This window comes from Ascaphus truei, chromosome 7 (genome assembly GCF_040206685.1).
Source record: "Ascaphus truei isolate aAscTru1 chromosome 7, aAscTru1.hap1, whole genome shotgun sequence".
NCBI lineage: Eukaryota > Metazoa > Chordata > Amphibia > Anura > Ascaphidae > Ascaphus > Ascaphus truei.
Genome location: NC_134489.1, coordinates 60689498 through 60716103, shown reverse-complemented (window position 1 = coordinate 60716103; position 26606 = coordinate 60689498). Strand labels below are relative to the sequence as shown.

Sequence of the window (26606 nt, the reverse complement as noted above, 5' to 3'; positions counted from 1 at the left end):
CTTCAAAGTGGTGAACATAATTCCCTGTTCCCCATGCTGAAGGTATGGGTCCATCAGATCTTCAATCAGATGCACCTCGGAACCCAGATTTCTGATTCTGCGTGGAGAGAAAAACATTTCAGCCACTGTCTTCTTGCTGGTCTGCAGCGGATACTGCTGTTAGGTATCCAGTTATTTCCTATGGTCAGCTGCTTTAAGTAAGGAAAGAGCATTTAGCAGATTGGCTTTTGTGAGAATGGTATCTACCTGGCCCGAAGAACAACATAAAGGAAGACAGGGAACAGGTCATCCATGGACCAGAGAAAGTCTTCATTGAGGGCCCCTTGTACCTCCTGTGTTATCTCCTCAAAGGTTTGCTGGATGACCTTCAGTTTGTCGGATGGGGTGAATGTTGTGCTTCAAAAAAAGAAAGAAAAGAAAAGGAGGGAGATCATTCAAAATATCACCAAAGTTTTTGCAGTGGGAGACCAGTAGGCTCTTACAGCTCATTCAAAAAAGAGCAGGCTTGTAAGTGCCCTCCCAACACCTATTGGTAAATATGAGCTAATATATAGCTAGCGAAGAAGAATTAAACAGAGAGCCTTTCTTCTTACCGCTACTAGCTTTTAGCCAACTAGCACAAACAAGCAAAAATTACTTTCAAAATAAAAACTGGTATCTATAAAACTACAAATGGAGTATATTTTTATTTTAACAAGCAGTGCTCAAAAAAAAGAAAAGTATACCACCCACCGACATGCAAATTAAATTGTTCATAAAAAGTATTGATTGCCTCAAATAAAATACTTGACTTTTTAAAATATCTTGTAAAAACCTCACAGCAACACAAGTTGTGTAATTTATGCTGCTTCTCAGTATACTATTCTTAACCACCTCAATGCTGGAAATTCCTACTGAAATATCATTGAGTGACCTCCGATATGGAAAGAGATTCACATCTTAATCATTGGCTGTGTGTACAGATACGACTTCTGTATCATCTCGTGCCAAGAAAGAAGCTAAAATACCTGATCTGCTGTAGACCCTCCACTGCAGAGGAGAAACAGGCATCTTTTGTGCTTGGCAAGACCTGCGGAGAAGGGAGATTCGAAGATTAAGCAGGTCGTCAGCTAACCAGACATCACGTTATTTGTTTACTTTCAGTTGCTCTACGGTCCTAAAATATCTAAATATTCACCTAAACATCTTACCCAAACTTACTTTGCATCTACAGGTCATCTGGACATTTTGCTGCCCTTGCTAACTTTTGCATAATTGCAGCAAGAATCATTTGTAACATTCTTTGCAAAATGTTGCTAACGCAGTGAAAATTTGTCCAATAAATAATGCAAAAACTTTAGTGGTTTTCTGAAAGGGATACATTCTTGCAAACGATTCACCAGCGGCGAAATGCATTAATACATTTGCAGAAGAAAAAAAAAAAAAAGGACACCACCACATCTTAAGTCTTAGGCCGCGATACTAGTAAGCGCGATAGCGCTCGCCGCGCAAAAAACTGCAGCAGCTCTATTGGGCTGGCCATAGTGCACGTGATCAAGAGCAACTGCGCAGTTTTTTTTTTTTTTTTGTTTTTTTTAAAGACAAGTAATTTTATTTTCTTGTGTGGCGGGTGTGTCACGTGAGCGGTTCAGTCAACGAGGGCGAAACCGGCCTGGTGATGCCTCTGCCATGCCTCCCCATCAAAAGAGCTGACATAGCTCGTCCATCACGCGCGCCTACTATAAACACAGCCTTAAGGTACATAGTCTGTAAAGAGATTTATCTATGTCACATGTCCAGAAACGGCTCCAAAGTGCATTACAATTAGCAATGGATTATTCACATCTATTCCGCACTATTTGTTTGCAGTACATAAGTCAACAGGATCTCGCTCAATAGTCAAACAAGTTTAAGTTCATGCGTCAATTTCTGCTACTAATATGGCAGAGACATGAATGCGAGCTGGAACAATTAGTGGGCTGTGCTAATAATGTTACTTGCTTCTCAAAGTCATATCCTCATTTACCTTTTGGAATTCACCCAGGAAATTAATGGTGGTCGGCCAGAATTTGCTGCAGGAAAAGAAACAAACCAAAAAAAGGCTATAAAAATGTGAAGCAGTAAGAGACATGCAGTGTGTTTGATGCACTTAAACAGTCCGCAGCACCATTTAAAGCGGCAGAACAGGCTGCATTGCAGTTTACATTTTTGTATTAGACGATTGAAGCAGGGGGTCTCGGGAGCTTAACTGTGTTAGTTTCAGCTCCGGGGACCACCAGCTTCCAGAGATAGTTGCCTCCGTAGGTGCTGCCGGTATCCCCGCAGCCAGGGAACTTGTGTGCCCAACAAGGCAGCTTTAACATGGCACGCGTGATTAGGAAGCTGTGAAGTCAACCGCTGCGGCTTCCTATTGGCCCACGTGACCGGTACATTTAAACGTCGCAGGGATACCGGCAGCACCTACGGAGGTAAGTATGTCTGAAAGCAGGGGGTCCCCAGCACGGAAATTAACAGTTTAGCTCCGGAGACCCCCTTCTTAAATCCTGCAATTACATTTCTTTTTCCCCACCCCAATGTTTAAACGCAACGCAGATTCAGCAAACAAGGTAGAAGCAGCGCACAGCCATAGGAGTCAGGGTCACAAAAGTTGAATACAAAAATCTCTTTATTCAGACATAAGGAAAAAGGAGACACTCCTACACGTTTCGCACCCAATGGTGCTTCATCATCTGAGATCTGACTCCAAAAGACTGTTCATGGTCCCAAGGCTCAACAAAGTATCCGGTCGCTCCTCCTCTTACCGTGCACCCAAAACTGGGACAATCTACCGGAGACTCTCACATCCACCAACAGTTTAAGTTAATTCAAAACTAAAGCTGTCCCACATTTTTATCTGGTCTGCAGCTGTTACATACGCCTATAACATATATTATCTCTTACTGTGCATGCAATGTCTTGTATATAATGTATACCCTGTTCACTTATGTAACTATTTGTAACCATGTATTTGTCTTAACTCTATGCCCAGGACATACTTGAAAATGAGAGGTAACTCTCAATGTATTACTTCCTGGTAAAACATTTTTATAAATAAATCATCAAGGAGTAACAAGCCATCCTACATATAGGTTTTAAATACCCTCCGGTATTCTCGGATTTGCGTGCACCTGCCGTGACATCACTCGCAAAACGCAAACTCGGCAGACGCACCGTGCGAGAGGCCAGAGTCCGGAAATGCATGGGCTGTCAAGGTAACCCAGGGTACAACTACCTACCACCGGAGAAGGTCAATAGTAATGAATGTTCCCTGCAAAAATACTCTACAGAGAACACCGTATGCCCCCCCCCCCCCCAGATCCAAATGCAAAGTTATGACAAACACAAAACATTTAAAATAAAGACACCACAAAATTAAAAACAAGATGGAGCCAGATGCCTCTTATTTACACCACAGGATATCGTCAGAAAAATATTCAAAGTGAAATATAAATCCAATATAAATCTTATATAATATTAAGAAGGTATACAATATTATATGTATAAATAAGCAACTTTTGAAATATACCTAACCAAATAGCCCAAAATGAAAAAAAAAAAAAAAAGTGTAGACCATTAATTCAATAGAACAGGAATCATAAAATAATAAAACCTAAACCGTTAATAAAAATTAACATTATAATACGTCAAAATCTGTCATTGTAACTAATATCCAATGAATAATAAATTCATAAAAATATTGATGTATACCCATACTTAAACACAAAGTGGCCTGTTTTGCGGCTTTAAAAGCGGATGTAATGTGGCAGTCCTACTTGGCAACATACCTGGAAGTTGCAATGAGGAGAAAGTAGAGCCAAGAAACTCCTCTAAAGTGATACGCTGCAGTCCCCCCCCCGGCAGCAAAATGGTCAAATGGCTTTGCAAACAGGCCAGAGAGCCCGACTATGAGCAGTACAAAGATACGTGAACACAGAACATAACTGGTTCTGCTTTGATCAGTGGTTAGGTCAGAATAATATTTAAAAATGTTTTTTTTTTTTTTTTTTAAAGAGCAGGACGTGCTTAGGGGCAAGATACCGACAGTATAGGCGTTAGACTTATATAGGCTTCTGAGGGACTGCCGCTTTAATAACAGAAAAACACAAGAGTAACTGATTATCCACCATTAAAATGTCATATCAGCTACATTACAGGGCTGTGCGTTCAACTCTAGCTGATAACCGGTTCAATGATGTTTGCTCTGCTTTAAAGCGCCAATCCAAATGGGCGATGGTCATTTTTTTAAATATTTTTTTTTTTTACATAGCAATCAAGCTGTGAGTTGCAGGAGCTGAGCCCTATTAATTGCAGTTCTGGGTACCGCCTGCTTCCAGGTTTACTTACCTCCATAGAGGATGCTGGTAGCCGCTCCGCTAGCAGGGGTCATTTAATAAGGTAGTGTCGCAGCACCCGCGCCCTGCGGGCCAATAGGAAGCAGCGATATCAGGTTCGGCTTCCTATTGGCCCGCATAACGTGGGCGCTTTGAACTTTCCCGTGATAGCGGCACCTCCTTTGGAGGTCTCTCGGGAAGCAGGGGGTCCCCAGAGCCGAAATTAATGGGGTTCAGCTTTGGAAACCTCCTGCTTCAATCCGATGTTAAAAAAAAGAAGAGCATTCATTGCTCCTTTAAGAGTCGCGTGGGAAAGGCGGAGCACTTACTTCTGCACTCCCAGGAAGGCGAGGAGCGCCGTGTCCGGCTGCTTGTTCAAACGCAGGACACGGTCCCAGTAGGTGTCCTCCTCCTTCTCGTTCTCCAGGGCATAGAGCATGAACAGGGGCGGGTACAGGCGAGGCAACAGCACAGGCAGCAGCAACCCCGAGCTAGTCACCACGTATCTGCAGAAATAGGAGTTTCTAGAACGCTGGCAAACAACCTACGCTTAACCCAGGGGCGGCCAACTGCAATCCTCAAGAGCCACCATCAGGTCAGGATTTAAGGGTATTCCTGCTTCAGCACAGGTGGCTCAATCAGAGGCTCTGTCAGTTTGACTGTGCCACCTGTGCTGAAGTAGGGATATCTCCAAAACCCGACCTGTTGGTAACCCTTGAGGACTGGAGTTGGCCACCCTTGGGTTAAAAAACAATAGGGCGTTGGACTTTATTCAAGAAGATTGGCACATTATGTTATTAAAAATAAAAAAACTCTGAAAGACATTTGTTTTCATTTTAAAATAAAGTAGAACTAGCAGTTTTTGTATAAGCATTTGTAGAACCACAAAGTTTCAAAGCAGTTATTCTTTATTGGTTAACGAAACTCCGCTATTACTTTGTCACTATTACTTTGTCACCCTGGTCATGCCTTGAAAAAGACCCCTTTATCTGAAACCACCCAAGATACAAATACTTCATTTTCATCATATTAAAGTACACTGACATTCTCGCTCTGCATTTGTCCAAGCAAACAACAAGGCTTCTAAGACCCCATAGTTCACAGCACAGTTTACCCTGGTTCTGGAGATTCAGACCCGGAGCCTGTTCTCCCGTTGCAAATGGGTATCTTCTCCGTTGGCTCTGTGGGAACTGCCGTTGGCTGGATAGTACTGCCCTCCTCTGGGAGATCAGGGAACAGGAACCTAAGGGATAAGGTAGCCAATAAAAATAGCCCGTACACAAAAAAAGGATCCTGTGTGTGGATACATCCGATTGTCAGAAGCATGAAGCATCTCCTTTTTTAGCTCTGTATAGTCAATCCCCATATACCAGTTGACAAGTGGAGTAACTGATGCAAAGCACTTAAATACAATTATACATATTGTTAACTGGACGATGTTAGCTATTCCTCAAGTCCAGACTCGCCATATATTTCTTGACTCACCTCCTGGACACGTTACCCAATTATCTGAGCTTCTCATCCTTGCTGTACACACCGTTTATCTCCTTAGATCAGCCTTCAGGAACCTGCTTATAGTTCCAAGACTCAAAGAATCTGTTCAATCTTCCTTCTCTTACCAAATACCCCACTGTTGGAACAATTTACTGGAGTCTCTGAAATCGACCTCCTGTCTAAGTTCTTTCAAGACTTCAGCTGTTTCCTACTTTAAACAGGTTTGTAACTGTAACGTTGTCTTCAAGTATGTGCCGGGCACAAAATAATGATAACGAGGTGACAATGTATTTTTTTTGTCCTGATAAAATATATCTTAGAAATAAATATTTTACGACAGTTGGGGTTCTTTATCCAAAGACTCGCCAATGAGAAGCAATGGTCTCACCTTACCAGCTGGAAGATACGGCTGAGGTAAGACTTGATCTCTCTCACAGCCTCCTGTAAAAGCCTTCGATTGGCTCCGACCCCTACATAGGTCATTCTATAAACTGCTACCAGAGTCTCCACCATACTTCCAAGTTGATGCATTGGGGTCTCGCAGGCCTGAGGAAGAGGTGGTAATGTGGGTTAGTGGGGTTACCAGAAAAAACATTTTGAGGCAGAGGCGGTAATGAATCCACAATCCCAACATTCAAAAACACAATACAGGCTTCCAAATCGCTTAAATGCTAACCACACACTGAGCCCATCTCCCATCTTTAACAAGTTGTACATTTTTGTGGCAAGAAATTATTTCTTTCAATGGTCCATTATTACATTAAAATGCAGAGAGAAAGTCACAACAGAACGGAATACTATTTATCCATGTTTCGCTGTAAAGTCACAGCTTCATCAGGGCAAGGTTTCTAAATGGTCTATTATTAGCATCGCAACCACCCCCCTCAACCAGTGGAGAGATATAACACATTTTACACACATGGTCCCCTCTGACAATGTGGAGTTGTAAATGCATAGGTTAATATGGATAACACACAGACACACAAAGAAGCAGATTACATTTATCAGGTACTCTTTGATTTTCTCGTATTTCTCTTGGGTGAACGGGCCAACGTGCTGAGGTATGAGCTCCAAACTCTCCAGCGTCTGCGTGTGCGAGCGGCTCAAGGGCTCAGGGCTGTAACATAGGAGGGAAGAGACCTGTTTCACTACACAATTTTAGAATCAGTGATGTAAGGAGGACATAAGAAATACCAAGATTTAAATATGTATGATAATTATCCAAAGTTTTTCCATCACTGAGTTACATGCTGGAAGATTGGAGTTAGGGCTTCTTATTTTTTTTTGTTTTTTTGTAACCATGCCTTAAATAACCAAGTAAATAAAAATAAATAAAACCTTTAAAAGGAGTATGAGAAGGTGTATCATGTCCAAGTGTTTTCACTTTATAGCAAATATAATATATGTTGTTGAGAGAGAAGAGAGTAGGGGAGAGCGAGATGAAGGGAGTGGGAAATGGGAGCAAGGAAGAGGTTGAAAGTGTGCAAGAGAGAAAACGAGAGATGGACAGAAGAGGAAAGTATCTCGGATGACCCAACGCTACAGTATCTTTACCCCACCACCTTCCCTGCGCCCCCCTTCCTAGAACGGACCTGTCCCGCTGCTGCCTTCTGTTGGTGGTCAGTGCGACAGCGATGCTGTCCCAAGCTTTGCGCGCATCACCCTGCCCGGGAACCTCGCACCCGAGCAGGCTCCAGCACTCGTCGAACACAGCCTTCCACTTCTCGTCGGCTGGCACAGAGAGGCTGCCCAGCTTCCTGCAGAGAGTCAGGTTACACATCACTACACCACAGCCTGGGCTTCAGGCGTCCGTAGGAGTGAGTGGACTGAGCGCATAATGAAAATAATATATTACATACGCGGCTATTCTTTAGTATTGTAGCGATTGCTTTAGCTCAGTATTGCTGATGGAGTTGCAGAAGCGCTTATACTCCAATATAATATTTCTGGGAGGCCCCTTGCCGTCTGCAATATTTTTCCGTACCACAATTAGAATATGAAACAAAGATGAGCATAGAACAAAGCTGGAAAGCTGGTAAGAGAAATGTCACGATGGGTAATATATATAATATAATATACCAGACAAAGGAAATACAGGATAAAAACAGCCAATTAGTGTCTCAGAAAAAATAATAATAAACTAGTGAACCATTGAAATTATAATATTGATGGAGACGTCGCCCGAAATGTATGACTAATACGAAGAGCTTTACATAGTAATGAATAGTGTATACATTTGATTGCTTTCATATATATGTCTTTGTAACTAGTTTTTCCATCCTATGGTTTCTTTGCTTGTGAGGTAGAATACATTCTATAACGAGACAAAGCCTATTATAATTATTTATTGCGGAACCTATAGATAACAAACTACACAGAACTCCATAAAGCTCGCCCCCGTCTTTACCATTCTACTGAATATAGATCCAATATAGATCCAATGTTGGTCTTTCTCCCTCCTAATAGAGGTAAATGAGAATTTTAATCCTAATAGAGGTTTATTAGTATTTTATCTGGTAGTGTTAGGACCTGCGAACTGGGTCTGCCTTGTCGTGGCTCGCAGGCTTACAATGCTTTGGCCAAATGGCCTTTTTCAAGATATATAAGTATTTTACTGTGTATTTTTGTCGTATTGGATGTAGCATTGGGCTTCTGTCGCTTGTTGTTGTGAACCTATAGATACAATTACATTTGACCAACTCCTTATACAAATCCCTAGCTGACGTGGTGTATCGGCATTCAGATTGTGCTACTGTTAGCAATAAATTGCCAGGAGTATCCATCTCCTACAACAGGTACTGTACATATAAGGCCAAAAAAACAATCTTCTAAACCCTTTCACTACCTACTTCAGTCCCCTCATAAGGTTAATATAAACGGTTACTGCTAAAGCTCTTACACCCCCCCCAATGTGTGTGCAGTCCCACACTCTGTCAATATGCAGTTTCTAAATTATTATGTTAGTTCACTTTAATTGAGAGTTAAAGGAGCAATAACACCAAGGACCGAAGAAGCAGGGACATGTAGAAGAGGTTCAATGTTTGGGATTATTAATAAATATCAAATTATTAATGAATGACATTTTTGTGCGATTGTTGTGGCGACACCTGGTAGTTTTAATTCCCTTATCTTCTGCCCTTTGTTCACCCTTCCTCTTTCCTAGTCAGTTCTGATATGGAGGGGCATGCATACTGTGGACTACCTGATCATAGGGGTGGAGAAAACAGCATAAACAAGCCACCCCCCCTTTACTGTTCCACCAAAGACCTACTCTAAACAAAAACTTTTAGCCTTTCAAAATGTTGCATTTAAAATAAAAGTTTTTTAAACCTAATTAAACCATTAGTCCCGAGTGAGACAGCATAATTATAGTGTTAGAGCGGTGTGTGTAAGTAACGTGTGGGAGACTCACAGGTTTCTGGCAGTCTCCTTTTCCCCGTCAAACAAGACCAGCTTTGAGTAGCTGCCAGTGACTTTAATTCCTGACCCCCATTCACCGCTGAAAAAACCTTCAATGCAGTGTCCGTTTGGCATGGTCAACACCCCCTGAAATTTCAACAAAAAGATACTCAGTGAAGTTAATCTCGCTGCTGACAATGTGTCAAATTTTGCAGAAATTCCCTGGAAACCAAGGTGTTACTAAATAGTCTCACCTTCCCATTCAGGGTCCAGTCATCTGAAAACTCTCCTTCATAAACCGTGTCATCTTCAGAAAGTAGAACCCCACATCCCTGGGCAAGACAAGATCAGCACATGCCCTACGTTATACCAAGCTGTGCGACCGCGGCAAGTGCTGCAAGTACAGTACAACAGAACGCAGCAGGGCATGTTGGAAACCGAGCTACTGTTACATTGGGGTTTGACTTGCCATTGGGCATGAAAGCATTAATACTGCATACTTCTGGAACATGCAGCCACATGTATGCTAGACTCACCATCATCTTGTTGAGGCTGAAGGCTCCTTCATAGTAGAGGCCAAACTGGGTCACCACCAGTCCATTGCCCTGCCGGAGCTCATCCTGCCACATCCCCATATACTTCTCACCCCTGCCACGAGAAGGACAATTAGTGAGTCAAGAATGCATCAAAACAAAGAAAGCGTCTTCCTGGTCAAGGATACACCTGACTTTAGTTTTTTTTTACTTTTCTCAATTAGAGAGCTCCCGGAGGATACAGCTTTTGAAAATAACGAAGCTTCGCAGAGATCTCAACAGCTCCCCTTGAATATCCAGTTATCAAAATTGGAAAAACAAACAGCTGCTAAAAACATGCAACTTATCGTAAAAAGGGCAATGTGTGGCCCACCTTGGTTGAACAGTAGATCATGTTCGTCAGAAGCATTTTATTTAAAATTATTTTTCTTCATTAACTGTTTTTTTCCTCTTTTTTTTTTTGAAGGAGGAGGGCAAACTTCTTTGGTATTTAAAGTGTTCTCCGTTAATGAAGAGGTCGTGGATGGCGGTGCAGCTGCCTTGGAAAGAACGTTGGAGCAACAAATTGCAAAGTTCTAGGTACAAAAATGTATTGGCACATAACAGCAAAAGAACACTCTTACGCGTTTCGCGTGGTCTCCCACGCTTTATCAAAGAGTATGGTACACAAACCAATCGACTAACTTAAATACCCACAGTGCCTCCCGTCAACAGTGACGTATCGGCGCTCTCATCCAATGAGAGTCATCACGCCCCTTCTCACGGACGCTTCCTATCTTTGTCCCAATAGCAACTGGTGTTTGCAATTTGGCACGTCACATAAGGAAGAAAATACTCCCGCCTCCTCTGTGACGTGTCGGCTAGAAAATCCTTTGTGCATCTCATAAATATTCATGCTAGTAATAGAAAGCATGTATTAGCCTTTTTGTTGCTACAGCGATAGAGCGATACTACATGGAGAAGAAAGGACCTGGGCATTTTTACACAAACACACAGAGTAAAGAAACAGTGCATATATTTAAACATGAAACATTTATATATTTCATTAATGAATCGAAACAGATCAAACGATCTTTGCTCCAAATGTTTCATGTTTAAATATATGCACTGTTTCTTTACTCTGTGTGTTTGTGTAAAAATGCCCAGGTCCTTTCTTCTCCATGTAGTATCGCTCTATCGCTGTAGCAATAAAAAGGCTAATACATGCTTTCTATTACTAGCATGAATATTTATGAGATGCACAAAGGATTTTCTAGCCGACACGTCACAGAGGAGGCGGGAGTATTTTCTTCCTTATGTGACGTGCCTAATTGCAAACACCAGCTGCTATTGGGACAAAGATAGGAAGCGTCCGTAAGAAGGGGCGTGATGACTCTCATTGGATGAGCGCGCTGATACGTCATTGTTGAAGGGAGGCACTGTGGGTATTTAAGTTAGTCGATCGGTTTGTGTACCATACTCTTTGATAAAGCGTGGGAGACCACGCGAAACGCCAATAAATCTTTGTACCTAGAACTTTGCAATTTGTTGGTCCAACGTTCTTTCCAAGGCAGCTGCACCGCCATCCACGACCTCTTCTATGCTGAACTCCCTCGGTCGGAGCACGCCGACAGCACTTGGACCTCCAGAAAATTATCCATGTGAGTAACCCTTACCTTTTGTTGCTCACTATACAGTTTTCACTCACTCATTGTCTTTCAAGCCTCTGACACCCATACAAGATTTACCTATACAAGGCTGTTGGAAGTCTACACAAAGTGGCTATTGAGGGACATCATAGTGACATCAGTGATTATAGATGCTGTGGATTATGGAGGTCTAAACTTATTATGCTGATCTATTTGGAAGAACTATTATGATACAAGGATATACATTGCACATACAATACATGGACATTCCCTGTGAGCATTGCTAAGGGGACACTCCTCTTATTTCTCTTTCTCCGTTAATGAGAAGGAGGGGACAAAGCAAGAATGGAGCAGACTGCAGCTTTAACACCTATGCAACACTGCACGAGACATTTCACTTAAATACGGGAGCCAGCGCGAGTGATGTACCTGGTGATGTCATCAAAGACTCCGTACCCGGTTTTCTTATCCATCACCCACTGACCAATGAACATGCTGGGCGAGGAGGAGGTCAGTTTGCCGCTGCGAAGAAGCCCGTGTCCGTGCCGTGCGTTGTCCTGAAAGCAGCCTTCAAACACCTCACCATTTGCATACCTGAGCCAAGGGAATTCAGAAAAATCAGTTCCACTCTACGCTAATGTACACTGCCAGCAAAGGAGAAGCCAGGATGGCTGCAGGAGATATCAAGATGGCAGCAAGGAAAAGGATGTGCCCTATTATTACTCCACTCCGATTACACAAATCTGCATGTGTTACAGTTTGGAGATTCGGATTCATCTTGGCACTTTTATACTGTGAAACTCTGCATCATAAAACAATCTGATTACAATCATACAATCAAGCTTACCGATAGGTGCCGTGGCCACACATTTTGCCCTCTTTCCAGTGTCCCTGATAACTATCAGGTTTGTTAAAGGTTTTGCTCGGGATTTGGTATTCTCCAAATCTGCAGAGAGAAAGTGCATGTTAGGCCTTGTACATAGTACGACGTCACGCTCGCCTGCTGCACAGGCGATGGGTGGCCTGTGGGGTCTGGAGGAGGAGGAGCGACCAAGAGCAGCTCTAATGCAATGTTTGGGGGCATACCCGTGACGTCACGTGAGTGGTTCGCCCTCACTGGCTGAACCGCACACGATGTCGCGCCAACTATGGACACGGGCTAAAGCCTCCTGCTATGATGAGCTGGGTATCAATGCTGCAGCGTTTCGGTGCCTTACCCATCTTCCAGGCCATTCCGAAAGGTTCCCGAGTATATCCTTCCATCCGGCCAACTGAGTATTCCTCTAGAACATGCAAGACAGAGGATGCTCGTAAATACATACACAGCAAATGCACAGACTGCAAGCTCTTCAATATTTAGACAGTATACAATTCAGCGCTGCTCTTAATACTACAGTATATAAGTGCAAACACACCCAGTGTAAGTGACTGATACAATTCCTTTAAAATGTTTAATTAGAAGTAAATGTAATAGTGATAGTAAATTGAACAAGATGATATTTGTGCATATATTAATGTCATAATGCACGTGATTAAGTAATCAATAAATGTGTGAGTGTGTATAAACAGTACAATGATACTGCTGCTCAAACCCTCCTAGAACCGTCTCTTAGGTCTTCTCCTGAACACAGCCCCACCTATGGCAAAGATATGCATTACAATAACAGTGGGTCTTAATTCCCCAATGCTACAATGAATTAAAGTCAGGGTGTGCAAACTGGGGGGCGCAACATTTCCCAGGGGGGCGCGGCAGTTGCAGAGGTCCTGCGCTCTTCCTTAAGGCATTTAAATTAAATGCAGGAGGATCGCGTGAGGCTTCTGCAATGTCCTTTACCTTGTTTTCGGCGTCGCGACGCTATGGCAACACAGCCTCATTTGACGCTGAAGACAAGGTAAGGAGGGCGGTGTGCGAGTGGTGGGGGGGGGGGAAGAGCAGGCAGGGGGGCGCAGCGGGGAAAGTTTGTGCACCGCTGAATTAAAGGATAGCCTAACCCCATGATTCATAACGGGTCAGTGGTTACACTATCTATACACAGTTAATAACATGACAGAGTAGGACCATTCCTACTGTAGAATCCACACGACCTATGTTCATTGTACATTTCATCAAGTTATTGTACCTTTTTACATATAAAAGTGTCTTGTATATTTTATCTTGAATGATGGTTTGCATTTCACATTGCATTTGACGTCACATGTCCGAGTCCAGCTTAGCCATGTGCTCTATATAGATTTATGATCTAGCAATTTGACATTAGAGATCTGAGCCTACTCTATTTTTCTCTCTCCTCTTTTGCTTCCTTGTGGTTATATATATGTATTTGTAACAGTTGTTCCCCACCCTATGGGAGATTTCCCTGTTACCAGGTGTATGGTGCTTGCTACATATAGGCTCACAAGAGGCGGAGGTATCCGCCGATGGTTGGGTGGACTGAAGAACAGGCTTCTGGGGTATATACCCAACATTTACTCCATGGTACTCCGCGCCTCCATCTGCTGTAGGCTCCAGATGTATGAAGGTAATCTCCCACAGTAGAACAGTTTCCTCTCTCCCCAGAAATATTACACACCAGGCAGCAGGTATATGAAACAGGAACCAGTTTATCCTCTCTGTACAGCAGTCGATAAGCAGCTCTGCCCAATGCAGTCACAGCTCTGGTCTCAAACTTCAGATGATCCCTGGACCTTCACGACGGGTCAAGGGCCCCCCGCAGCAGTCCTAGCTCTTCCCTGATCCTCTAACAGGACCAGGGGTATAGGTAATCACTCCCTCCCCTGAAGGGAAGTTAACCTGGGCCTGCCCGTTCACGGCAGCCTGGGTGTGATACCTAGTCTCTCTCAATGGTAGAGACCAACTACAGGAACTATAATTTAAGATGCAACCCCCTTGAGAAAAGCAGAGGGAGGGTACCAGGTCTGAACCCAGGATCTGGGCACAGATCTGATCACACCTCCTCCCGTCACTCAAAGGTACTGCCTTGAATGGGGAAAATCCATCATTAGTCCTAACACTGCTTGCTGTTACCAGGACTGACATGTCAGGACAGGGAAGAATAGTAGCTACACCCAACCATGGCTACATATTTAATATTGATCATGTGCTAGATATACACATCTGTCTGTCATTTATAATGTGATCTTAGTTTGACATGTCTCCATAATTTGTGGAGACATGTGACATGCTATCAACTATATATAGCGCTTGAAATCACTGGCCCATTTTGGAGCATGGGGCTGTGTTATCCTGGTGTTAATTCCATGTAACATCAGGGTATTAGGACACACAGTTAGGCTGCGGTCCCAGTGCACGCACGCCCGGCGGGGGGGCAGCGCGTGCACCCGCACACGCGGTCCTGGGAGGGAGGGAGAAGTTGCGACGGGAGGGGGTGTGGCAGGGGGGTTTGCGGGGGCGTGGCCATAACGTCCCGCGGTTCGTTCGCCCTAATTGGGTGAACCGCCGGCGGGGGCGTGGCCACGCCTCGGTCGCCAGTTCTAAACTCAATTTCATGGAGTTAAAAAAAAAAACCTGGCAGTACGGGGGAAGGTGCGTACTGGGCCCAGCCCCATTGAGGGGCGGTGCTTATACGCACAGCGCACGCCGAGGTGTGCGCTGTAGCAGTTAGTGGGGCCGCAGCCTTATTGGAATGAATATCTTTGCCATAGGTGGGGCTGGGTGCATGTGGGAGATCATGGCTGTGGTGGTCTCCTTCATGCATATAATTCAGTATACTTCTATTTCACATTCTGTTCTATTATCTATTGCTGTGCTGAGAATTCAATGAGAGAATGTAAGGTGGTGCGCTCATTGACAGGCAAGTGGTGGTGGCCACCATATTTGTAACTATTCCACTTCGTAATTATGTGCAATTATGTATCAATCCGGTTGTATTTTTATGGACTATTTCGTTCCTAAATAGGGTAATGTGAATGTGGGATTTTATCACCCTAGTAGCGGGAGTTCCCACCATGCATTGTTTTTTTCTTCTTCACATTATGTATAATGTTGTATATACATGTTATGTTGTATTAATTTGTTAGGGATATTTGCATATTCTATGATAGTAGATGTATTATATGAATATTACTAATTGAATTCCAATTTATTTAAATGCAAGTCCCACTAGTTATGTACAGTTAAGCATGTACCCATCAATTACTGTTAACTGGATTTACCAGGTACTTTGGTAATTCAGCAGTAATATGTATGTATATCTTTATTTATATAGCACCATTAATGTACATATGCTTCACAGCAGTAATACACGTGACATAATATAAATAACAAAAAATACATATAACACATCATGGGAAGAAATACGTCAGACATAAAAGTAACATTTATAAAGGAGTCCCTGCCCCCAAAGAGCTTACAATCTAATTGTTAAGTAGCAAGAATGTGCAGAGACAGTAGGAAGGTGTTCTGGTAAGTGCATCTGCAAGGGGCCACAGCCAATGTATAAGGTGTATAGTATCAGCCACGGAGTTACTCATATGCTTCGATAAGGAGCAGGGTTTTAAGATGGGTCGTAAAAGGTGGATAGAGAGGGTGCTAGTCGGGTATTGAGGTGAAGGGCATTCCAGAGGTGTGGGGCAGTCAGTGAGAAGGGTTTAAGGGGGGGGAGAGAGGGCTTTACACACAAAAAGAGTAGAGAGGAGACATCCTTGAGCAGAACGCAAGAGTCGGGATGGTGCATAGTGAGAAATTAGGGCTGAGATGTAAGTAGGAGCAGAAGAGTGTAAAGCTTGAAAAAGGTGAGTAGGCGAATCGAGTGTGATAAGGGATTTGATAGGGAGCCAGGAGAGGGATTTCAGCAGGGGAGACACCGAGACAGATTTAGGAAAGAGTAAAGTGATTCTGGCAGCAGCTTTTAGGATAGACTGCACATTACCGCTCTCCTCCATATAGAAGTTTGCTGTTGGTAAAAAGATAGGCCATACATATAGAAAAACAAAAAGAACGATTCCTGCGCTCCTATCAATTAGGCTAAAATAAAATATTGATTTCATGAATAAGGGTTATTTAGTTAAACCCTTTGGCCAAAGCGTTATAAGCCTGCAGCCAACGTCAAGGCATAACCGAATTGCAGGTACCAACACTGAATATATGCAATTGTCACTTGGACTAGTGATAAATGTGAGAAAGCCCAGAAGGGGTTAAATAAAGCATATGCTTTTGTGAATAGTGCAATTAAAGCTGGCTAAAGCCATAGTCATAGTTACCTTACTATAAAAGATAAACTGTGGGTGCCCAAATTCCCTGGTGTGAATATATAGCTTTTAGGATAGATTGTAAGGGAGACAGGAAGGCCAGACAGCAGGTTGCAGTAGTCGAGACGGGAGAGAATGAGGGCCTGCGTCAGAGTTTTAAGCAGTAGCGCAACAGAGGAAAGGGCGTATCTTTGTAATATTGTGGAGGAAAAAATGACAGGTTTTAGCTACATTTTGAATGTGAGAGGAGTCGAGTGTGATCCCTAGGGAGCGTACTTGTGATACTACGTGTACGATAGTGCTTCCAACAGTAATGTACAAGGAGGTAGTAGGGCCAGGTTTGGGAGGAAATATGTCAATTTTTGACGTTAAGTTTGAGTCGGCCGAGGGCCATCCAGGATGATATAGCGGAGAGACATTCAGAAACTTTGGTCTGTACAGCAGTTGTAAGGTCAGGGGTAGAAAAGTAGATTTGTGTGTCATCAGCATAGATGTGATATATTAATCCAAGAGATGTGATAAGGTCATCCAGAGAGAGTGAAGAGAGAAAAGAGAAGAGGTCCCAGGACAGACCCCTGTGGTACCCCACAGAGAGATCGACAGAGGAGAAGTTAGCAAAAGATGGGTTAACACAAAAACACACAGATGGCATTTTAATTGTTACTAATCACATCAATTATGAGGGGTGTATTTATACTAGGGTGTTGGTAAAAGCCAAGTATTGATTCCTGAAGAAGCCTTCGTGGTGAAACGCGTTGAGTCTGGGAGACTGAGTCAGAGAAGCGGTTTTCTTTGCACCTTCGGATCATCCGGGACCTCCCACACATTCGGGATACCAAGACGCAGACCAGTGTGAAGGCAGCGAGATTCAAACAAGCACAGCTGCGATCTCCTGCAACTCGTATCTATATTGTACTATGCTTAAAGAATGTGCATTCACATGCTTGCCATTATTTTAAGATTTTATTGAATTATAAAACAACCTTTTGCACATACCATCTGCACTATAGCATTCCTCTCTGTCGACTACCAGGTCACTTTCACTAAAGTTGCCACAGTGCGAATTTTGCATTTATTATCAAGGAAAATGTGAGTAATACCAACTTACATTCTTCAATTGGGAGGAAATTCGTATTACACTATTGTGTATAAATTGCACCTTCATTTTCTAATGGATGTAACAGGAAAGTGTATCTTTCGCGACCACCCAAGTTGATTCATGTATTTATTTCCCTGAAGAAGGGAACGGAGTAGCCCTGTAAGATGCATTTTTCCCAACATAATCAGTTAGCCACAATGAGCCACATATGAGCAGTGCTCTTCCACAAGACTCATTCGGGCCCATTCCCTTGAATGGTCTATAGTGTGTCTTCTGCCAATCCAAGGTGTCTCATGATAGAACACTGCTTAGTAACTTTGGCCAAATGGGTGCGGTACTTTGCCTACCAAGACAGAATACAATTAGGTAAAGCTCATACAAGCTATTAATGCTGAATAGATATAGACCAAGCCATACAGTTCCATTGAATTTCCCCTCTCACTTACTTGCCATGTGGTTTTCCATGAAGCCAGCGTCCCTCGTAGGTTGCATCCTTCAGCCGTGGGTCCTTGTAGAAGGTGTACTTAGCACTGCGTGACATTGGGGGCTCCTGCCTGTGAATGCTCCCGCTTCCGGGGGGAGACGGCTCAGACACTCCCCTCAAGGCCTGATCCACTGCCTGGCTAATAGCTCGAAGCCACTTGTTCTAAAACAGGACAGAAAGAAATAACGACTTTGTCAAACAAGCTGGGCTTAATGAACCTACTTACGTTTTCAAACCACTGGCAGAATTAGGGCAGTAAAGAGACTGTATAGAAGTATAAATCAAGTCAGGAGATTTCTAGGGCAAACAACTGTATTTAGTTCTGAGATGCAAAGATATCCACCCACAGAGCACAAAAGCTACTTATAGCTTTACGTCATCATGCTGAATGCAACATATAGCACAACTAAACAGGAGAAAAATTGATGGTACAATCCTCAATAAATTGCGTTACTGCAGGAGCAAAGTTGCATGGGCTTCTGGCATTGGACTACCAGCACTAGCTGTCTGTATGTAAAGCAGATCTGTGCATATGACATTTATATGAAATGCTGTTTCTTGCTTACCTTCTCCTGGGGGGTTGATGCAACTAGAGTTAACTGTTCCTCTGGCGTGATGATCTTCAAACCATTGCTAGAAAAGAAAAACAAAAAAGCACTTTGTAAAGCGCTCTCTGGGAAGCAGGCTTTATACTGAAATTATATAGAAGTCTAATTGGTAAAATATTTCAAACAACGGTCTCTTCACTAAATCGTTTCCAATGCTGTAGACATTCAATTATATCATTATTACTGAAATTGCCATTCACAACTTTGCTTCCAGAATGGACCAACAGCATTGCAGAGATGTTTTGCATTGACAAATGTTGTGGTGTCTTCTATCAAGCAGTGAAAGGGTGATTCAAATAACAAGTGCTCAAAAGGTGGCCTTTTAATAGGAGGTCAACATATGAGCTTAGACAAGTCATTTTCCATTGATTTGATTAGATGTTAGTATGCAGGGGAGCAGTTTATGGTGTCGAATGTTCTGCACAATATAGAACCTTATACACTTGTATAACTTTACGTAAAATTATCATAAAAGTATAAAACATGCTACCATATAAGAACATTGTAATCAGCAGAGCAAGAACTCAAACACGAAGAGAATACATGGGAAAAAAGTCCAACTAAACAAATGATCTGGAACATTGCAGGGACGAATAAAGACCTTAATGGTCCATTGAAAAGTCAGAAGGCCTTCAATTCACTATGCTGCAACACAAAACTAAAGGGTGTCTATGACTGTACTCACACGCTGAAGACTTCTTCTGAAAGAGGCTCCACCCAGACCGTGGAAAGGGGGAAAATATGATGTGTAGAGAACTGTGGACAGAAAGAAAAATATAGTGAGGCAGTGACAGAAAAAAGACCACAGGCATTTTAAAGCTAAAAACACGCATGACACAGATGTTGACTATGATTAATTACCAACTAAGTTCATTGGGGAAAGGTCAAGAACCAACAGACATAAGCGAGATGTAGACCAATCCTGCCATCCAGCCAGCAGGGAGGTGATGGTGCCTTCGAGTTAAGGCTAATGCCAGGTGTTCCTTGAACCAAATGTTCCTAAAGTTAATGATCTTTTAGACCTCCAACTGGATTAAAAAGAATATTTAATTGTAATCGTAATTCGCCCTTAACGATTTTTCGTCAGTCTACGTCGTCTCTAAAGCTCATGGACAAACTACACCTATTAAAAAGATGTTTGATTACTAAAATGTATCAATACCTACAAACAAACTTAAGCCAAACTGTGGATTTTGGAACAATATAAAAGATCCCACCAAGGTACTCCACACTGGCACTGCATTCCTATGCTCTGTTGCGAGTGACAAAAATAATACGAATTATACTACACAAAAAAACTCCTGCAGTCCCTTATTGCCACCTGTTAAGTCATAAGTGTTTCCATCGGCCCGTTTGTTATTAGTAATCGTATGACCACGTTAGGTAACTAAAGCGGTTGTCAATTAACCCTTTTTCTGCCAAGACAAGCATCAACACATTGTGACGCAAAGGACTGCTGCCACGCTCTATAATAATAATAATTTGTTCTTGTATAGCGCGGCTAGTTTTACGTAGCGCTTTACAGAGACATTTTTGCAGACAGTCCCTGCCCCATAGAGCTTACAATCTATGTTTTTGGTGCCTAAGGCACAAGGAGACAAAATGACTTGCCCATGGTCACAAGGAGCCGACACTGGGAATTAAACCAGGTTCCCCTGCTTCAAAAGTGCCAGTCAGTGTCTTTACTCACTGAGCCGCTGCAAGCTCTGAAGTTATTTAGAAGCTGAAGGTGTTTGCAAAGTGCTGACTGATGGATAAGAAACAGCAGGCCGGCAGAGATAAAAACTCATGGCTCACCTGGGCATGGACAAGGGCGTCGTTAAAAAGGATGAACCAGTTGACAGAGAAGCGGCCGGCGTTCTGTAGAGAGAGGCCCCGGTTACTGCTCTCACAGATCAGACGACGCTCCGGCTTCCGCAGGGAATCCTGTTGCACAAACACAGAGGAAACAACACAACAAATGTGCAGATTAGGGGAAGAAAAAGGAAAGAATCAGTACAGGCAGAAAAACATCACAATCTGAAGATATGGAAAGGAGTAACTGGAAACAAAGCAGAAGACTGCTTAGTAAATATGGCACAAAGTTATTTGCTCAGGGTCACAGGGACGGACTGTGGGTCTTAAACATTTCTTTTACTGCTGTTCTCCTTTGTCACCTGCCGTTAGGGACATATAAGCTCAGGATATACTAGAAAACGAAAGGTAACAATGTATTACTTCCTGGTAAAACATTTTTATAAATAAATACATTTAAGATTTAGTCATTTGCCATATATGACACCTTCTGGTTTTGGAAGGTGTCTTATGGAATGAAGTAGCACCCCTTAGTACATATGGCCCATAACGGGGCCCTGGCCATACCGTCATCTTCCCAGGGAAGGTCTTCCAGAAGCTCAGTGTGTACTCTGCATCCTTCCTTTTCTTGCTTAGAACCACAGCCAGAGACTCATAACCAGAACTAGAATCCTGCAGCTTCTGGTACTCTGGGGAGGACTGAAAGAAAAACAAAACAATCAGATATTGCCTAAGAGACACAATCGAGTAAAACTGGAGCATTTGAGGATCATCCCTTAAACCCAGACTATAGAATAACATAGGTTCAATATTTATTTTAATTTTATTTGAGGTCCCAAAGCCATAACGTTAACAGCCCACCGATTAATGGGCAATTGAACAATGAAGTGATATTAGCAAGATGTAGCTGAAGGTTAACCCCTTGGCTGCAGTTTCCTTTCAGAGAAGGGGTTAAAAAGAATTAACCAAAGGCTATTTTTATTACTGAAGGAGTAACACACACACACACACGCGCGCGCACACGCAATTTACCACTTCAAAGCACATGCCCAGTTTGAGCAGTAGCCTGGCATATTCATGCAGCCTCCTCATCGGGGAGAAGAATAGAGAATTGAGCATCTCTATCACTGGGATTTTTTCCTCCTGCTGGTCACACAGACTCTGCAACAACTCCAGGCTCTTGCTGAAGAAGTCCCTGAAATAGAAGACATAACTATATCACCTTGTGGGCCACGCAAGTTTTTAGATGGTGCCTCAAAATCATGAAGACATAGGGGAGGGTGGGGGTTGAAGCACAACTTTTCCTAATTTATTCTGGTTAATTTAAAGCAGAAATTCATGCTTCGGACAATCTATTCACAAAGATACACACTGTTGCAGCATGTAGCTATACTGAGCACTGTTGTACATTTGCAAACCTCAAAACAGCTTTCTTCCAATTAAAGAATTGAGCATTTTGCAGCCTTAAAAGAACAGTTGGTCCAGTGTCTGATTTTTTCCCCCCCCCCAAGTACCCCCAAAAAAACAGATTGACTGGCTAATATGGTTTAATGGCGAGTTTAAAAGCAGTTTGGGATGTGCAGAAGGATAAAACAAATGGTGGTCCTGTTCAGGGTCTGGGATCTGTGTTCCCACTCTTCTGGATTCTCATAGCTCCATATAATTGACTGGAGGTTACACACATACTATTCTGTAATGGCCTCGCAACACAAAGTGCTACTGTAAAAGCTTACATTATCTCATATTTATATATCATACACCAAGAAACTAGATTTATTGACGTTTGCTTTACAATTCTATAATCTAAGAGTTGTAGATTACGTAATTAGTTCATCTTTAGGACAGTCATAGGCAGGGATGGAGTATGATTGTGCTATGACGTAGGATTATAGGAAGGGATAACCAATATCTGAGGCCTCTATGTGGAAGTGGTTATTTCCCCCCAGACTATTTCAGGAGATGACACCACCCAAAGCCCCCCTTTGACATTCTCGAAACAAGATTGACTTACATTGCCGACTTGGAGAGAAGTGCGAATCCTCCCATGACCAGGAAGTTGGAAAGAGAACAGCAATACCTGCAAACAGGACATTCATGAAGATGTAGATGCCATCACCAGCTGTGTGTATGTCAGGGCATTTTGTACGAGCAACAGAGTAAAGCCCTGATCCCACACAATGGAATACAACGTTATTTGAAGAGAGCTTCCCTTATTATAAAGGCCGCGTCCATGCTTAGAGCGACCGCAACCGCGCGAGTGGCGAGATCAAACACATTAAGTCTATGCGAACGTCAATAGAGCGCGCGGAAGCGACGGCACGGCTGTTTTTTGGCGAGACAACTTTTTAAAATATTGTTTCGCTATCGTCAGGTCACGCGAGTGGTTCAGTCAATAAGGGCGAACCGCTTATGTGACATCATGGACACGCCTCCCCATCGCTGTGGATCCCAGCCTACAGATCGCTTGGACAACAGGAGCGCGTGTCGTCACGTGCACGTCCTAGAATGAACGCGGCCTAAAAAAGGGGGAGTATGTGCATTTTCTTACACTCGCATACTTGCAGTTCCATCTACAAAACTAAAAAGATTAACAAGCACTTGCAGAGCACCAAGTCCAGGTATTCGGAGAAATGCTCACTGTGCAGTAAGAGAGCGGTGATGACACCACATGGCGCTTATGTATTGCTGCAAGTCTGTGCCACATGGTCCCAGAGGATTGCTCTATAGGGGTGACCAGCGCAAGGTTTCATGTTTGGAAGAAGGTCTCGTGATGAAAATTAGGAGCTTCCCTAACTGAACACAGTGCTCTATTGTACAAGGAAAAACATTAAATATAGTCCAAGGATAGGAGAACCACATGTAAATAGATAATTACAGGTAGAGCAGCATAACTGCTCACAGCCCAAGTAGTTATCAGTAGTTATCTAGCTTCGAAGCTAAAAAATGAACTTACTCTGTACAACTGTCCAGGAAGAGACTTGAATGCTCCAGAATTGAGAGGCTCCGAGCGTCTTTTGTTCCCCGCAGGAAGTTACTCAGAGAGGTCCCATGCTGGCCAATCAGGTAACACAGCTTGCTGAACTTACTTGCCATATCCTGCAATAGCTGAAGTGCAGTCACAGAACCCAAGTTTTCTTAGAGAAATGAAAAAGCAGATCACATTGTAAGAGATTATTACTGTCATAGCAGATATCCTCACAAAGCTTTTTATCACCACACAATATCTCTGAAGTGGCAATAACACTTTTTTTTAAACTAGGGAGTCCCCAGAGCTGATTCACACTGTTTTCAGCTTGGGACCCCCCCCCCCCCCCCGTGCCCAAGATACTTACTGTTGATGGTAGAGGCATTTAAGTCCCCTCCAGGGGAAACAATATGGCGGTTTAAATCTCCCATGTCATGTGGGCCAATATTTAGAGCAACCCAAAGACAACATAGCAAAAAGAAATTACGAACTGAAAACCTAAAGAACTCACAAGTTGTAGCTCAAAAAGTTGGTAATTAATGGTTCATCAACTGAAGTGATTGTTAGGAAGAACTAATAGTCAGCACTAGCTTGTGGCTACTTATCAACTTGAAGGAGCTAGCCCTATGGCCCACACGCCTTGTATTTATTATCATCATCATTGATTTGTGAAGCGCCAACATATTCTGCAGCGTGGTACATAGTTATGCATATTACAAAAGCGTAAAACGTTATATACAGGTGAGGACAAACATGCACAAAACATACACAGATATAAAGAGGTAATGAGGGCCCTGCGCGTGAGAGCCTAGATTTACAGGGAGTGAGGGACAATGTTGAAACAAGAAGGTACGGTGGCTGCTTATTGTAGGATAAGGTGTTGGCTCAGGTTAGAATATGGCCCAGGCTGACAGTAGATTCCATTAAGGTTTGAAGGGGGATGTTATATAGGGTGGAGATTGGTCCAGCCGCACAGCTGGCCCTAGTGGGGTTGGATGTTAGGGGTATGGCGAGTTGGCTTCCTTGCAATTGTGTTTTCAGGGAATTTATAAACATCTGAAAGCTGTGGGAGAGTCTGAGGCACGTGGTAGTGAATTACAGAGAGTGGGCAGCACAGGAGAAGTCTTGCAGGCGCGAGTGACAAGAGGTAATAAGGTGGGAGGAAAGGTGGATGTCGAGGGCAGAACATAGGATACACCCCTATGTGAAGCACCGAGCACACTTTTGGCGCTATATTAATAAAGATATACATACATACGTGCGTAGGTATGTATTTTTGGATGAGGGTCGAGATAAGGGGGAGGGGGTTACAAATGTTTTACATTTTAGTCTAGATGCTATGGGAAGCTAGTGTAGGGATGTGTGTAGTGGAGCGGCGAGTGAGGTAGAAGAAGGTTGCAGTAATCTAGGCAGGATATGAGTGAGTGGCTTAGGATTTTAGTTGCATTACGAGTGAGGAAAGGGCATATCTTCGCGATATTTCGTACATGGAGATAGCAGGACTTTGTGAAGGACTGAATGTGAGGAATGAATGAGAGATCAGAGTAAAAAATGACACCTAGACAGCAGGCTAGAGGTGTTGAGGAGATTGTGGTGTTAGATAGTGAAGGAGAGAGTTGGTGTAGCAGTGGAAGGGGGAAAGAAATTAATTCTGTTTTGAACATGTTTAGATCCGGTAGCGGAGAGACATCCAGGAGGAGATTGCAGAGAAATAGTTGGAGACATGGGACAGGAGAGACGGGGAGAGGTCAGGGGAGATAGATTTGGGTGTCATCAGCATAAAAATTATACTAAAAGATTGTATTTGTTCTCCAAGAGAAGAGGTGTAGAGTGAGAAGAGCAGAGGGCCAAAGACAGAGCCTTGTGGGACTCTGTAACAGGGGACTTATCCCTGTTCAGTAATGTTCCTTTAATCTAGTAGTAGTGGGTAAAAGGTGTGTGCAAAGGTTGTGGCTTGGATTGTCGGCGACAACATGCCGTGGCGGGAGCAGTCTTCTCTAAGGCTGATAGGTATGCTGTTGTATAGAGAGGTTGCTAGGTTGGGACAGGAAAGGGTAGACATAGGAGAGGAGAGGTTGTAGAAATGTTGAAAGGGGTCTAGGGTATGTAGGTTTCTGTATGCGAGTGTGGATGTAGCTGTTGTGGAAGGTGCATATGGTAGAGTGAGGTTAAAGGTTAGGAGGGGATGATCGGAGAGAGGAAAGGGAATGTTAGAGACAGAGCAGAAGCAAACCAGGTGAAGGGAGTGGCACTGCAGTGAGTAGGCGAGGTGGCCTTCGGGGAGAGACCATAAGAGTTGGTTAGAGAGCTAAGAAGGGCAGCTAGGGTGGCAGTGGGATTGCGAACATGTATGTTAGTCTCCCAGTATGGTCTGGTGTGCAGGCGGAGACTGCGGACCAGGGAGTGAGTGGAGGCGAGCCGCACGGTCACAGAGCAGAGGTGCGTAATCAGCTGCAGGACTGATCGGGCCGTCGAAGATGCCGCACCGGCTTCAGGACGCTCCGACGGCTTCAGCGGGAGCAGAGCCAGCAAGGTCTGAGAGCTCCGAAGAGTCGCGAGGAAGAGACGCAGGCACACAGCCAGCGGAACGCGAGGGCTGCCGTGCGGAGGCGCGAGGGGAAGACGGCGGCAGCTCCACCAGAGCTAGACCAGGGAGCGTGTGCACCAGCCTGCAGGCATCAGTGCGTGGGCTGCGGCTGATCAGCCGAAGAGGTAAAGAGGCGCCCCTGTTGGAATAACCCCCCCCCCAACCCCTCGCACCAAGCAGACGCTGCAAGCGAAGCAGCTGAGCAACTCAGAGGCAGGGAGATCTGGAACGGAGCCAACGTGGAGAGACAGAGTGACGGAGGCAAGACCCATAAAATTATCTAGAGAGGGTTGAACTTGATGGTAACAGATCTGCATACCCCTGGGCCCCAAAGGATCGCAGTGGGGGCAGCCATCTTATATCAGGCTACTATTACCTTCCCCTTCCCCCCCCCCCCCACCCCCCAACAAAACAAAGGCACTCAACTACAAAATGCCAAGCTCAGCAGAAGATCTGAA

At 43.6% G+C, this 26606-nt stretch overlaps 1 protein-coding gene across 4 annotated transcripts in view; it reads right to left on the bottom strand.

Moving 5' to 3' along the window:
* ALS2 (alsin Rho guanine nucleotide exchange factor ALS2) overlaps positions 1 to 26606 on the bottom strand; it is a 49865-nt gene that overhangs the window by 2858 nt on the left and 20401 nt on the right. For 3 of the 4 annotated variants that reach the window (XM_075608612.1, XM_075608614.1, XM_075608613.1), the window contains exons 11-33: positions 23550 to 23730; positions 22608 to 22673; positions 21629 to 21791; positions 21164 to 21295; positions 20600 to 20728; positions 19488 to 19558; positions 18761 to 18827; positions 18157 to 18356; positions 12621 to 12686; positions 12251 to 12349; positions 11833 to 11997; positions 9779 to 9890; positions 9497 to 9574; positions 9256 to 9389; positions 7436 to 7600; positions 6843 to 6960; positions 6232 to 6389; positions 5464 to 5592; positions 4679 to 4855; positions 2006 to 2051; positions 1008 to 1069; positions 247 to 396; positions 1 to 97 (exon numbers count right to left, since the gene is read on the bottom strand). In XM_075608612.1, the coding sequence (XP_075464727.1) occupies positions 1 to 97; positions 247 to 396; positions 1008 to 1069; positions 2006 to 2051; positions 4679 to 4855; positions 5464 to 5592; positions 6232 to 6389; positions 6843 to 6960; positions 7436 to 7600; positions 9256 to 9389; positions 9497 to 9574; positions 9779 to 9890; positions 11833 to 11997; positions 12251 to 12349; positions 12621 to 12686; positions 18157 to 18356; positions 18761 to 18827; positions 19488 to 19558; positions 20600 to 20728; positions 21164 to 21295; positions 21629 to 21791; positions 22608 to 22673; positions 23550 to 23730 (2765 nt within the window). The remainder of the gene's footprint in view (positions 98 to 246; positions 397 to 1007; positions 1070 to 2005; positions 2052 to 4678; positions 4856 to 5463; positions 5593 to 6231; positions 6390 to 6842; positions 6961 to 7435; positions 7601 to 9255; positions 9390 to 9496; positions 9575 to 9778; positions 9891 to 11832; positions 11998 to 12250; positions 12350 to 12620; positions 12687 to 18156; positions 18357 to 18760; positions 18828 to 19487; positions 19559 to 20599; positions 20729 to 21163; positions 21296 to 21628; positions 21792 to 22607; positions 22674 to 23549; positions 23731 to 26606) is intronic. The other variant, XM_075608615.1, reaches the window with a different exon arrangement.